The sequence below is a fragment of the Gadus chalcogrammus genome, chromosome 4, assembly GCF_026213295.1.
Source record: "Gadus chalcogrammus isolate NIFS_2021 chromosome 4, NIFS_Gcha_1.0, whole genome shotgun sequence".
Classification (NCBI taxonomy): domain Eukaryota; kingdom Metazoa; phylum Chordata; class Actinopteri; order Gadiformes; family Gadidae; genus Gadus; species Gadus chalcogrammus.
This window is the reverse complement of record NC_079415.1, coordinates 10,135,121-10,148,014: the sequence shown is the minus strand read 5'-3', so window position 1 is coordinate 10,148,014 and position 12,894 is coordinate 10,135,121. Positions and strand designations below refer to the sequence as shown.

Here is a 12,894-nt window from a genome sequence, read left to right as displayed (position 1 = left end):
CCATCAGGTTTGTTAAGTGATGCAGAACTGACTGAGGTATCTTGGACCGACCTGGGGCTGAACTAGAGGCAGACACTGCCTCCTGGGGGCCGCGGGACGTTCACGACTATTCAGGATGGAAATAATAATCGATGTTGGACTTTTACGATTTATATCAGAGGTTATGACCCACGCCCGTTATGACCCTACAAGTCGTCGAGCATGATGGTTATAGTGAGTGATGTTGTATATGAAGTACAGGTCTATATATACTAATTTCTTCATCCATCCAGCATCTAAAATATTTTTAGATGACACTTTTAGAACAGTGTGGAGGACATATAATTTATTCAATTTTAATTAGATTAGGTCAGTGTGTGTGTGTGTGTGTGTGTGTGTGTGTGTGTGTGTGTGTGTGTGTGTGTGTGTGTGTTTGTGTGTGTCTGTGTGTGTGTGTGTGTGTGTGTGTCTGTGTGTCTGTGTTTGTGTGTGTGTGTGTGTGCGTGTGCAATTGTGTGCATGTTCTTTAGTGTGTTTGTGTGTGTGTGTGTGTGAGAGAAGGAGAATGTGTGTGCTTGTGTGTGTGTGTGTGTGTGTGTGTGTGTGTGTGTGTGTGTGTGTGTGTGTGTGTGTGTGTGTGCGTGTGTGAATGTACCTCTTCCAGCCTTTAGGTGGCAGACTAGCGCCATCTTCAAAAGTAGACAAGGCCCTATGGGAAGTTGTAGTTTTGCCCTCATCTATGTCACACGGGTTCTATATAAGAAGAGAGAATTGTTAGTCTGCTCGCACTCTGTATGTGTTGCTGGATTCTGCAGGGGGAGCCGGCACCCTGGATGGACCCATCTGGATGTTTTCCAGACAACAGCAAGCTTATGCAACCTCCACCAGAGATTTTTGGTCAATATTTGAGGGAGAAAAGAGGATTTTTTTTGGTGAATTGCTCCCTGTGTTGTCTGTTGCCAATGGCCCTGGAGTTCCTAGGCCCCTATAAACCACTGTTCCGGTGGTTCCTGAGTGCTTTGTGTGCAAGCATAGTCGAGGGAAAGACCAGATAAGGCCAGCAAATAAAATACAAGAGAAAAGAAGAGCTCTGCTTGCTTTACAGATAAAGGGTTCACTCGGTTGTGACAAATCGATTAACATTACATGGTACGTTTACGTTTCACTCTATTGGCAAACAGGTGTTTTACTTAGTTTGTGTATGCATGCAAACAAAACAAAATCGCTCCTACTTTCAGCATAGGTAAATGGAAGGTCAAAGGTGATTAATACACTTTGTCGACCGTGATGTGTAAACAATTAAAGTGTGAGCGATTATGAGGCCCTCATTCTGTTCTAATGGTCTGGATCTTTAGAGTATTAATGGTTCTCTGGCTCATGGTTATGATCCCTTGACCCCCATGAGTACGATTACATTTGTGCTTGAATCAACTCTTCTGTGGAGCTTACACATTTATCATTTATCAGCTCTTTGCCATGACCACCTTTTGGCCACATACCTGATGCCACATGACACATACATGCATACACACATACATGTAAACCTCATACATAGATACATTCTCACACCCATGTATATATATATATATGCATGAACACACGCACAAACACAAACACACACACGCACACATACACACATAATAAATAACACGCAAAATAACCCACGCAAAATAAAATAAGTTATTTTCGGAAAAAAAAATTGTTATGGTACTCCTCTCTGGCCCCAGCCATTCATTAATCTTCTGGAATATTCTCAGACGGGCCTGGGACCATCCCTGGCCCGGCTTTCTCACAGAAACAATCGAAAACTGGCAAAAATGTAAATATTAATCAGACGGCCCACCTAGAGCTCGCAGAGAATCTGAAGGTTGAAATGCTGGAATCCCATCTCATTCATGTTAGGGCTGTGTTCTGTCACCATGTGGAATAAGGACATGGAGGATCAAGGGCAGATTTTATAGCAGAGAAACTGTGATGTTAACAACACTGGTTGTGCTGGACCCACAGAGTCATGGTCCAGGGTATTATGTTTTATTGGCTCATAATGGGTTATCATTGGCAACATCAGGGCAAACCTTACTTTATTCTATCGATTCAAGGGACGCAGGCAGAGCAGAGAAGAGGAAGTGTCGTCAAAGGAAGGACATTTAAAGCGGCACTATGTAGCATCTTTCGTCTGCAGCCAACAATTATTTGAAATGATCTCTGATAATAATACGTTTCAATTAATTAAAAAACGATCATGATGAAGGGGTGCGTATACTGTACCAGTCTCTACTACTGGTCTGGTCAAGCCAAGTGTCCCTTTAACCCATCATTTCATGTAATTTTGCCTAATCACTGTCAGTGAAGTTACACATATGCATAGGTGTACTGACCACACAAGGTTAACTACCAGACAAGATCAGGATGAATGGTATTAAACAAAAAACGTAATAGTTGCAGTAAGCCTATAGATCAAAACACCAGCCTAATCCCTAGATGGGAGGTATCGGTTGGTGTGTTGACCCCGCTGTGAAGGTCACTGCTACGTTACTACGCTCTCTAGTTTCCAAACAACAGACGGCTTGAATTCACAACAAAGGCAAAACTCAAGGTCAGGCTTTTAAACCATGCAACGGATGGGCCACACACTGCTCAGCACGATTACATCTCACAGAGCAGGTAATTCATCAGATGTGACACATTTTTCCAGGGCTTAGAGACATAAAGCGCTTGTCTAGTGCTTGTTTATGTTCATGTTAACATTGTTGAAAGAACATGACGTTTATAAATGAAACGTGACACCCTTATTGTCTGGGATTGACGTATCAAATCAAACTGATTAAACCTGTCATACGTTCGTCGACTCTTTGAGTTACCGAGATGATAAAAGGCATTCCTCCAAATTGGTAATTGTAAATATATATATATATATATATATATATATATATAGATAATTATATTTTTGATAATAGTATTTAGGAGTATGTAGTTTAATTTATATATATACGTCTACTATTCGTACAGTTGATATAACATTATCAATACATTTGATGTATTCATTTATGTATTATATATTATTACTTGACAGATATTTCGTATTCTATTTAAATAACTTACTTATATAAATATAAAAAAAAATTGCCAGGACTTTATGATACCCAACGCTGGTATTCACGCATGCGCAAAGCACTGCATCGGGATGGGTGGAGGAGGAGAGGACTTTTGTTTATTTCGTGCAGGCTAACCGTTAGCCGCATTTAAGAAATCATCTTTGTCCGAAGCAATCTCTCTTAGCGAGCCAATTGGGGTAGTAAGAAGTAGTGGCAACTTAATACTACCTTACTAGCGCGTTATTAGACATGATATAGATACATCTGGAAATCGACCGTCCCGCGCGTCCTTAAAATATTATATAGCAAGTTTTGTTTATCTTCTTGCTAGCCTGCCTGCCTGCTAACTAGCTTACGTTATAGCTCTATATAGCGAAGGCTGCCAACGTCGTTGTCCTCTGGGTTTCATATAACGGGTTGGAGCAAGGACTGTAAGTATACTTTTAGGACGATTTTGAACTTTGGCATTATATTGTTCTGTTTTAAGCTTTACCAGATGTCTAAATCAAGCCAACACTGGCCCTAGCCCTGTCAAATGCAATTGCAATCTTATACCCCACGTTGTATCGAATCATCTCTAGATAACTGAATAGCTACTGTCTTCTCTCTAGACTCTCATTTTAGAAAACGTCTTATTTGAAGCACAGCACTTTCACACATTAATCCTATTAACTTGGAACAGAGTGTTGTATTGGATATTTTGGTCCAGTCAAGTGGGGGACCAAAGGGGACATTGTTCACAGATTTATGAATTGATCATGTTAAGTCGTTGAGTATAACAGAAAAAAAACGTTAAGTACGTTAAGTATAACAGAACCAAACGTTTCTTGTAGATTGGTTTCCAAATAATCAGCTTTTCTCTGATCCCCCTCCCAGGTTGCTGAACCCGAACACACCATATTCGGCCTTCCTCCCCCGCCCCCCAAAACACTCTTTACCTCTGGCCCAATTCTAAAAAGGGAAAAGCCCCTTTTCCCATCCTGAACCCCTGCTGGGCAGGAAGCGTCGCGGAGGACACGAGCCAGGATGTCCATCACGAACACGCCCACCAGCAGCGACGCCTGCCTGAGCATCGTGCACAGCCTGATGTGCCACCGGCAGGGCGGCGAGAGCGAGAGCTTCGCCAAGAGGGCGATCGAGAGCCTGGTGAAGAAGCTGAAGGAGAAGAAGGACGAGCTGGACTCTCTCATCACCGCCATCACCACCAACGGAGCGCACCCCAGCAAGTGCGTCACCATCCAGCGCACCCTGGACGGGCGCCTGCAGGTACGCAGACGACGGGCGCCATGGCGACCCCAGGCCGGTTGGAAACGTGGTAGGCCCACCGGTGTCGTAGTTTGATTGTTTGACCCTTTTTACTTCAATGTATTAATATATGCCTTGCGACCAGCGTCTAATTTACGTTTGTATAATGCCGTCGTTTAGGTGAATCGCTAAATCGAATACTCTGCTTCACTAATCTCCACAACCAAACATCAGGGTTTCCCACAGCACTTAACAGCTTAGGCGGCCGCCCGAGCAACACACGCCTGCCGCCTTAACTACAACATCCAAATCGCCCAGACGTTTGTAAAATATTATACAAAAGTATGCCATAATCAATACTTTATTCGCTCTCTGTGTATAGATTGGGCTGCAGGGCAACAGTGAGCATGAAAGCATAAATGGTCCACCTGTAAAAGAGTGCGTGACCCCTCCTCCTCAACCTAACATGACTGTAAATGCCCCCTGTATCTCCTCAACCTAACGTGACCATAAAACACCCCGTGTATCTCCACAACCTAACGTGAGTCTCGCTCCGCTCGGCACCCCCAGGTGGCGGGGCGTAAAGGCTTCCCCCACGTGGTCTACGCCAGGCTGTGGCGCTGGCCCGACCTCCACAAGAACGAGCTGAAGCACGTCAAGTACTGCCAGTACGCCTTCGACCTGAAGGCCGACAACGTGTGCGTCAACCCCTACCACTACGAGAGGGTCGTCTCCCCGGGGATCGGTGAGTGGTGGTGGTGGTGGTGATGGGTGGATGATCCGTCCATGTGTTGTTGATGGAGAAAACGATCATAAACGTCTCCGTCGTCTGTGTTTTGTTTTTCACACAGATCTGTCAGGGCTGACGCTGTCTAGTGCAGGTAGGAGGGGATTCTGTGTCAATTTAAGGTGTAAATATATTCATTTATAACAGCATTATAAATCAAGTGCTGCTGAGTTGCCATGGCCCTACACATCTGTCCTCCAGATGTAGGTACAGGCCACCACAAATGTCTTCTTTCATGATTTCACGGTTTTAATAGTTCTCCCAGTAATATTTTTAGTGAAAAGTAAAATAACCCGAAATCTGATTCTTTACCGTATCGTTAAACCCGATTCCTCCGTTGTTGTCTCCTTTGCTCCTAGGCCCCCTCATGGTCAAGGACGAGTATGACTTTGACAACCAGCAGTCCCACTCCAGCTCTGAGAGCCACCTCCAGACCATACAGCACCCCCCTTCACGGCCCGGACCCCCCGAGGGCTTCAGCACCCCCACTCTGTTGCCCCTGTCTGAGGGCAGCACCTCGGCCGCCGCCTCTGTGTTCTCCAGTATCACCGCCGGCCCCTCAAGTAGGACACCCCCCTAACTCATCCATTGAGATGCTTGTGAACCGATCGTTGACCCATCATCATCATTATCTGTCTCGGAAAAAACAGCGAAAGTTGCGGCTTTATTTTTCGGAAATGCATACATTGGTGTGATCTGTATGCTGCTTCTTGTTAGACAAAGGAATCAAATCTGAGACATTACTCTGGGCTGTGGAGATTTTCGACATATTCCATTATCTGACCTCCCATGTGTGAAGGATTTATGATGAGAATAAATCCACCGACGCAAGACTCGCGCTCTATGAAGTAAATGCGATGTGACATCCAGTCATCCGTGCGGAAGGTAATTAATGGATCTCATCATGCTCAGATTCCACCCCTAACTGGAGCCGGAACAACAGCTTCCCGCCCCCCGTGCCCCAGCATCAGAACGGCCATCTCCAGCACCACCCACCCATGCCCCACACAGGGCACTACTGTGAGTCACCACCAGGGCAGCCCTGCTGCTACTCAACCCTTCCACTGTTGCAAAATATTTAACACATGAGCCTTTATAGTTGAAGCCCATTCATAAATACTTGTGGTCTTTCGTCTCAGGGCCGGTCGCTAATGAAATAGCATTCCAGCCTCCCATATCAAACCATCCAGGTTGGTAGCCCCCCATCGTCACCTAACACGTCCCATTAAGACGATTGGATCTGGGAGGTCACCTAACTGTGTTTATTGGCTCTTTTTCCCCCAAGCTCCTGAGTACTGGTGCTCCATCGCCTACTTTGAGATGGACGTGCAGGTGGGGGAGACGTTCAAGGTGCCCTCCACCTGCCCCACGGTGACGGTGGACGGCTACGTGGACCCGTCCGGGGGCGACCGCTTCTGCCTGGGGCAGCTGAGCAACGTCCACCGCACGGACAACATCGAGAGGGCCAGGTGCGCAGCTGTCTGCCCCGCCCGGTCATCACAGCAGTATTACAGTGCACTTCATTCGTTTAGCAGACACTTGTCCATCGCGACTTTGAGATGCTTTTCTCCCAAAAACATGAAAGGAATTTAACTGACTCGTATTTTGGGTGCCACCTGGCATCCGCGGCTAAAACTAACATTCAACTCAGTTGTTGAGGTGTCCCTGAGCAAGACACCTAACCCTAACCCTAACTGTCGAGCTGGCTGCCGCCTTGCAGGGTTGACTCCGCCGTCTGTGTATGAACGGTTGCAAAGTGCTTTTGATCAAGCGTCTGCTAAATGTAAATGTAAGACTAGTCTCTTTCCGTGAACATCCCCATCAATAGCGATGCCAGAAATTCGTCACAGTGCTGCTTATTGCCGAGTTGTAACAGAAGTAACAATAAGTAATCTATTGTCATCTATTGTTTCCAAATCCCACCTGAAATGGAGCTGGATGTACGAACACCTAAGGGGGTCTATCATCTTGCGGTACCCCCAGACGGCCCTTCCACTCTAATTGTATATCATTTTACCCCCCCCCCTCCTCCTCCCAGGCTCCACATCGGCAAGGGCGTCCAGCTGGAGTGCAAGGGGGAGGGGGACGTGTGGGTGCGTTGCCTTAGCGACCACGCCGTGTTCGTGCAGAGCTACTACCTGGACCGCGAGGCCGGCCGCGCCCCCGGAGACGCCGTGCACAAGATCTACCCCAGCGCCTACATCAAGGTACCCCCCCCCCCCCCCCCCCCCCCCCCCCTCCCCCCTCCCTCCCATCATGATGAGGCTTCTAGCAGACAGACACGTTTATCCAGACAGACTTGCAGGGAGCTCGAGATGCATGTCATTAATCCAGCTCCCATTAAGGCTCAGGATAAGATCAGATCAGAGGATTCGGCTCAGGTCGGGATAAAGTGTGTCCATTATTGTCCTAACCTTCTACAGGGGCGCCCGCTTTCACACACGGATATCACATTATCCATCAGTTTTCACAGTTCCCAATGCCTTGTGCAAGACGGTTAGAAAATGTGCAGATGAACGGTTGACATTTTCTCCGCAAGATATTTAATCGCGTACAAGTGTGTAATGGCTACATCCCTCTGTGAAATGCCATGGTTGTTCAACTATTGTTGAGGCCTGGTAGGTCCAGTCTGCCATGAAAAGCCTGCAACACGGTCACCGTGTGTCTGCATGTCCCCCAGGTGTTTGACCTGCAGAGGTCAACCTGTCTCTCTCTCTGTCCCCCAGGTGTTTGACCTGCAGAGGTCAACCTGTCTCTCTCTCTGTCCCCCAGGTGTTTGACCTGCAGAGGTCAACCTGTCTCTCTCTCTCTGTCCCCCAGGTGTTTGACCTGCAGAGGTCAACCTGTCTCTCTCTGTCCCCCAGGTGTTAGACCCTGTCTCTCTCTGTCCCCCAGGTGTTAGACCCTGTCTCTCTCTGTCCCCCAGGTGTTTGACCTGCAGAGTGGTCACCTGTCTCTCTCTCTGTCCCCCAGGTGTTTGACCTGCAGAGTGGTCACCTGTCTCTCTGTCCCCCAGGTGTTTGACCTGCAGAGTGGTCACCTGTCTCTCTCTGTCCCCCAGGTGTTTGACCTGCAGAGTGGTCACCTGTCTCTCTGTCCCCCAGGTGTTTGACCTGCAGAGTGGTCACCTGTCTCTCTGTCCCCCAGGTGTTTGACCTGCAGAGTGGTCACCTGTCTCTCTCTGTCCCCCAGGTGTTTGACCTGCAGAGTGGTCACCTGTCTCTCTGTCCCCCAGGTGTTTGACCTGCGTCAGTGCAACCGGCAGATGCAGCAGCAGGCCGCCACGGCGCAGGCGGCGGCGGCGGCCCAGGCTGCAGCCGTGGCCGGGAACATCCCAGGACCGGGCTCCGTGGGGGGCATCGCTCCGGCCATCAGTGAGTCCCCCTTCCACCCATCCCCTTGTGATGGAAAACAAGTGATAGCCAACCGAAAAAGGATCCTGCATACATGGTTTTAAAGGGCAACCAAACCCCGACTCAAACACCATGTGTAGATCTGTTTGCATTAGAGGACTTTCTATACGCTAAACTATTGCTATTACATCCATAACTACTCGGCTAATACTAATACTAATGACCCTTGGCTGATGGGGTTGGGAGTTTTTTTCCAAATGTTGTAGAAAATCGTCAGTCAAGGCTGAGTTGTCTAGCTTTGGAGGCTCAATCTTTCCCTTGCGCTATAAACACAGATCAAAGTAGAGGCAAGGGATTCATTATGACCCAACAAGGCCACCCAATGGAGGACATGTGTACTGTTCTCTCTATGTGTTTTACTTCTAAAGTGTTGACATAGATAAACAGCAAGCCAAACTCCTTTTCAAGAGCCAGGAAGTGAGCGTGCATGCTCCTTTATTGACTTCTTAAACAGCAGGTAAGTCAGGATGACATCATTGAATCGGAGTGAAACTAGAAAAGAAACATACAAAAAATGATTTGATGGACTGCTATGAAATAACAGGTAAGTAAATGGTACAGTTGTCTTACAGGCTCAAACACATTACGCTGCTACTTTCTTACAAACTTAGAAAACACATCAGTAAACTCGTCAATATAAATTGTTCAACATGTAAAGAATGTGTAACACTTACAGTCATTGCTTTCTGAGGGATACACACAAAGGATTACTCGAGGATTAACAGCCATGAGATGATACAATCATGCCATCATGTCTTCTCACTGTTTACACTGTTTACACTGTTACTTCCTGCTTCCTCTAATTAGGTTGCTTTCAAAATAAAGGCTCCACAATACCTTTGCAACAATAAAACGTTTCAACAGTAAATTTAAGTGTCTTTTAACATAAAACATATTCAGCGCAGAACAACATGTGTAATGACTGCTGCTGCTGACCCCTTTAGAGAAGACTCCTCTAACCCCAACCCCCCCGTCCCCGTCCCTCCCAGGTCTGTCGGCCGCGGCGGGCATCGGCGTGGACGACCTGCGGCGCCTGTGCATCCTGCGCATGAGCTTCGTCAAGGGCTGGGGGCCCGACTACCCCCGGCAGAGCATCAAGGAGACCCCGTGCTGGATCGAGATCCACCTGCACCGGGCCCTGCAGCTGTTGGACGAGGTGCTGCACACCATGCCCATCGCTGACCCCCAGCCGCTTGACTGAACACCCCCCCCCCACACACACACACAGCCCTGACCCCCAACCCCGCTCTGGAACCCCTAACTATGGGAGACCGAACCGCATCGATTCGCCAGACTTTTACTTTGAAGGTCCGTCTGTGTTCGTCACAGGTCGGCGGACCAGGGCTCTTATTGTTTCGAATAGGATTGAGAGTGTTTGGGATGTGAACGTTAAACCCCTCGAGTCTCTGAGGCTCCCCGCTGCAGAAACCTCCTCAAAACGTCCACCTTTCTGTTTTTTGTAAGGAATGTTTAAAAATTGTGTCGTGTCATGTACTTTGCTGTTTTTCTATTTTGTTGTTAAACTTTGTTGTAACTTTTTGCTACCATGAAAGCGTTTGGTAAGATGCTGGCCTTGGGTGGGTGGAAGAGCGACGGGGTCCTGGGAGAGATTGCATGCGATGGTTTGTTGGACGGTTTAGGTGTGGATGTGTGTAAAGACACATGAACTGATTACTTTGACAATAGTTTTATATATAAAGCATGCGTCCTGCAATAGATATAAAGTACTAAGTTGAGCGTGAGAGATGATCTTATTATAGCAGGTAAATGTGTTTATAAAGTGGCCAAATTTCGGTCTTCGTCAAGGTTAATGAAAATGGTAAGAGATTTATTCAAGAAATGTGTCTCAGATGGAAGTCGTCGTTTGGCTTTTAATATTTGGTTATCAGATTAATAGTTAGCCTCTTTTTTTATTACTGAATTAAGACATTTTTATGAACATACCTCAGCTCGTCTTCCAAGAAGTTCATTATCATTTGTCAATGCATTTATGAAACTTTTAGTTTCAAACCTAAAATCAACAGTAACTGACATTTTGTCCTTATGGAAAAATAGCCAACCATTCTACCTATGTTATATCAACCCACACTAGTCATTTATGTATTAGCTACCCATATCATGAACACACATTATCACTTCAACTAATGTTTACCATTTGTCTCAGTAAAATGTATAATCTCAGTCAAATGTGGTTGTTTTATATTGGCATATCCTCCCATGTATAGATAAATGTTTTTGATAAATCAATTAAAAAAAAAAGCACTAACCTCCCTGTAAGTCAGTTTGACGTGCTACACATTCAATCAATTGAAGCACTATTTCGATGGCAAACCAAATATTCCTCAGTGTTGGGACACAAGGTTAACTGTGAGAGGAAGTTCAAGCCATAATGATGCCAAATGCACCCCACATCGAAAGTGTCTCTGTCACACAGACACACACGAGGAAGAATAAGGGAGCTATGCATGTAGACCCTTTTCAGGTTTTATTTTGCAATAGCTGGAGTACTTTGAGGGGTGTGTCTGTGGTTCAGCGAAGGTAAATCTATCTTCATGTTGTCCTTGTGATGTCAGTTCTCAGCACCATTACGCAAAAGCATTTAAATAGAAAAAAGCGTCAGTTTGTCATTTTTCATTAATTTTGCCGTATTTTATACGCTTTCTTACCTTAAATAATGTGCATTTTGTGCTAGTGCTGATTATCGAAATCCATGGTGTTTTCGGTAGGTCATTGCATTCTGCTTAAATACGTGGTCTAAAAGATGTCTAACATTTTTGAATATGATGGAATAAAAGTCAATAGACACCATGGTTGAAGGCCTGACGGTTTTGGATTGTGGATTAACCCCTTGGAATATGATTAAACTCAAAAATCACAGGCTTTCAACAAGAAAAAAGTTTATTACTGATAAAGACAAGCCACAATTTTTAAGAAAACAACACTAATAAGCTAGCCTGAGCCGAGATCTGAAATATTCAGAAAACCAAACTACATGTGTCTTAATAGTACCTATATTCATCAATACGACACACTAAATAATAATATGTCTTTATAAATATAAAAGTCCCCCAGTTGTAACTTTTTTTAATGCAAAATACACAATACAAATCACCCTTTTAAAACGCATTGGTTTGCTCTTGCCAAATTTGAAAAGATACAGTCTACAAGAAAGGAATTTAAACCGCACACAAATAGAGCCACAAGGAGTCCGTGTGTATATATTAGATATTATACAATTATCCAAAAAGAGAAACATGAGAGAAATCACAAAAGCACGGTCGCCAACGATTTGATCAAATCAAAATAACGAATTGACAAATCAAATAGTTAAAACATAAATAAATACAAATTTCCAATTAGTTATTTACATTTTTTTTCCTTTTCAAAACGAGGGTAAATTTAACAACAACAAAACGTTCCCAAATGCCACTGCCAAATACTTGTGCTTGCATTAGAGCGTGCTACAGATGGCCACAACTCAATACACCAATGGCACTTGAAAACAGCCAACCGAGAACATCTGAACGTAACACAGCATTCGGAGGAGCAAATATTTAAAAATAAAACCGGAAAGAAAGTAAAAAAAAAAAAATCACAATCATGAAGAAATGTATCTCATTTTGGATAGCGTCACTGCTACCCTTCTTTTCACAAGAGTAGTATATGTAATACAGTAAAATGCTCAATCCATCTGCAGGGTTATCCACCAAGTGTAAACTAGTGTGTGTGTGTGTGTGTGTGTGTGTGTGTGTGTGTGTGTGTGTGTGTGTGTGTGTGTGTGTGTGTGTGTGTGTGTGTGTGTGTGTGTGTGTGTGTGTGTGTGTGTGTGTGTGTGTGTTAGGCCAACAGCGATCAATGGTGTGCACTGGCTATAGGGTGAAAAATCAAAGGCACTGGAGTCTGCTATAGGAGGGGGGGGGGGGTCACTGAAGCTGCCTGTTTTGTGCAGATGGTGAGTCATTTCCCTAGCTTCTATCTGTATTCATGGAGTTATGTTGGAGTAGCTTATGTTTTGAAAAGTAATCGAGCTTGAAATGGGTTTCATTTGTAAAAGTTTTTTAAGTGTGTTTTTTTTTTTTTTATAATAAACAATATCATACAATATGTGAACAAATAAAACTTGTGTTGGCAGCAGTGGCATAAGTCCAGTGTTAACCAGGCAGGCATTGATAAAGTAAAAGATAAATCAGATTCACCGTCTGGCACGTATTTTAGAGAAAAATAGGAGCCCGGCGGCCCTCTGCAGGCGTGTCCACACAGCACTTAAGAATGCTAAAGCACAAAATGTATCTTTTGTATTTTTTACATATTCGTAAAAGTCGTTTTTCAGTCGAGGCACAAAAATCCACATAAATAAACACCTACAGCTTTTCAT

The 12,894-nt window shown here is 45.0% G+C and overlaps 1 protein-coding gene across 1 annotated transcript; it reads left to right on the top strand.

The window, feature by feature from the left end:
* Window positions 1-3,166: 3,166 nt before the first annotated feature.
* smad4a (SMAD family member 4a) lies at window positions 3,167-12,244 on the top strand. Its single transcript, XM_056588615.1, has 11 exons — window positions 3,167-3,505; window positions 3,951-4,340; window positions 4,890-5,064; window positions 5,171-5,200; window positions 5,466-5,669; window positions 6,019-6,126; window positions 6,246-6,296; window positions 6,392-6,575; window positions 7,145-7,313; window positions 8,342-8,480; window positions 9,509-12,244. The coding sequence occupies exons 2-11, from the start codon at window positions 4,101-4,103 to the stop codon at window positions 9,718-9,720; spliced, it is 1,512 nt and encodes a 503-aa protein (XP_056444590.1). The 5' UTR covers window positions 3,167-3,505; window positions 3,951-4,100; the 3' UTR covers window positions 9,721-12,244.
* Window positions 12,245-12,894: the final 650 nt, after the last annotated feature.

What these genes read in the sequence shown, in the direction of transcription:
- smad4a (XM_056588615.1), top strand. Translation starts at nt 4,101, where the DNA reads ATGTCCATCACGAACACGCCCACCAGCAGCGACGCCTGCCTGAGCATC. An exon ending in GGTCGTCTCCCCGGGGATCG is followed by an intron (nt 5,065 to 5,170) that starts GTGAGTGGTGGT and finishes TTTTTCACACAG; the next exon opens with ATCTGTCAGGGCTGACGCTG. An exon ending in ACCCCAGCGCCTACATCAAG is followed by an intron (nt 7,314 to 8,341) that starts GTACCCCCCCCC and finishes TCTGTCCCCCAG; the next exon opens with GTGTTTGACCTGCGTCAGTG.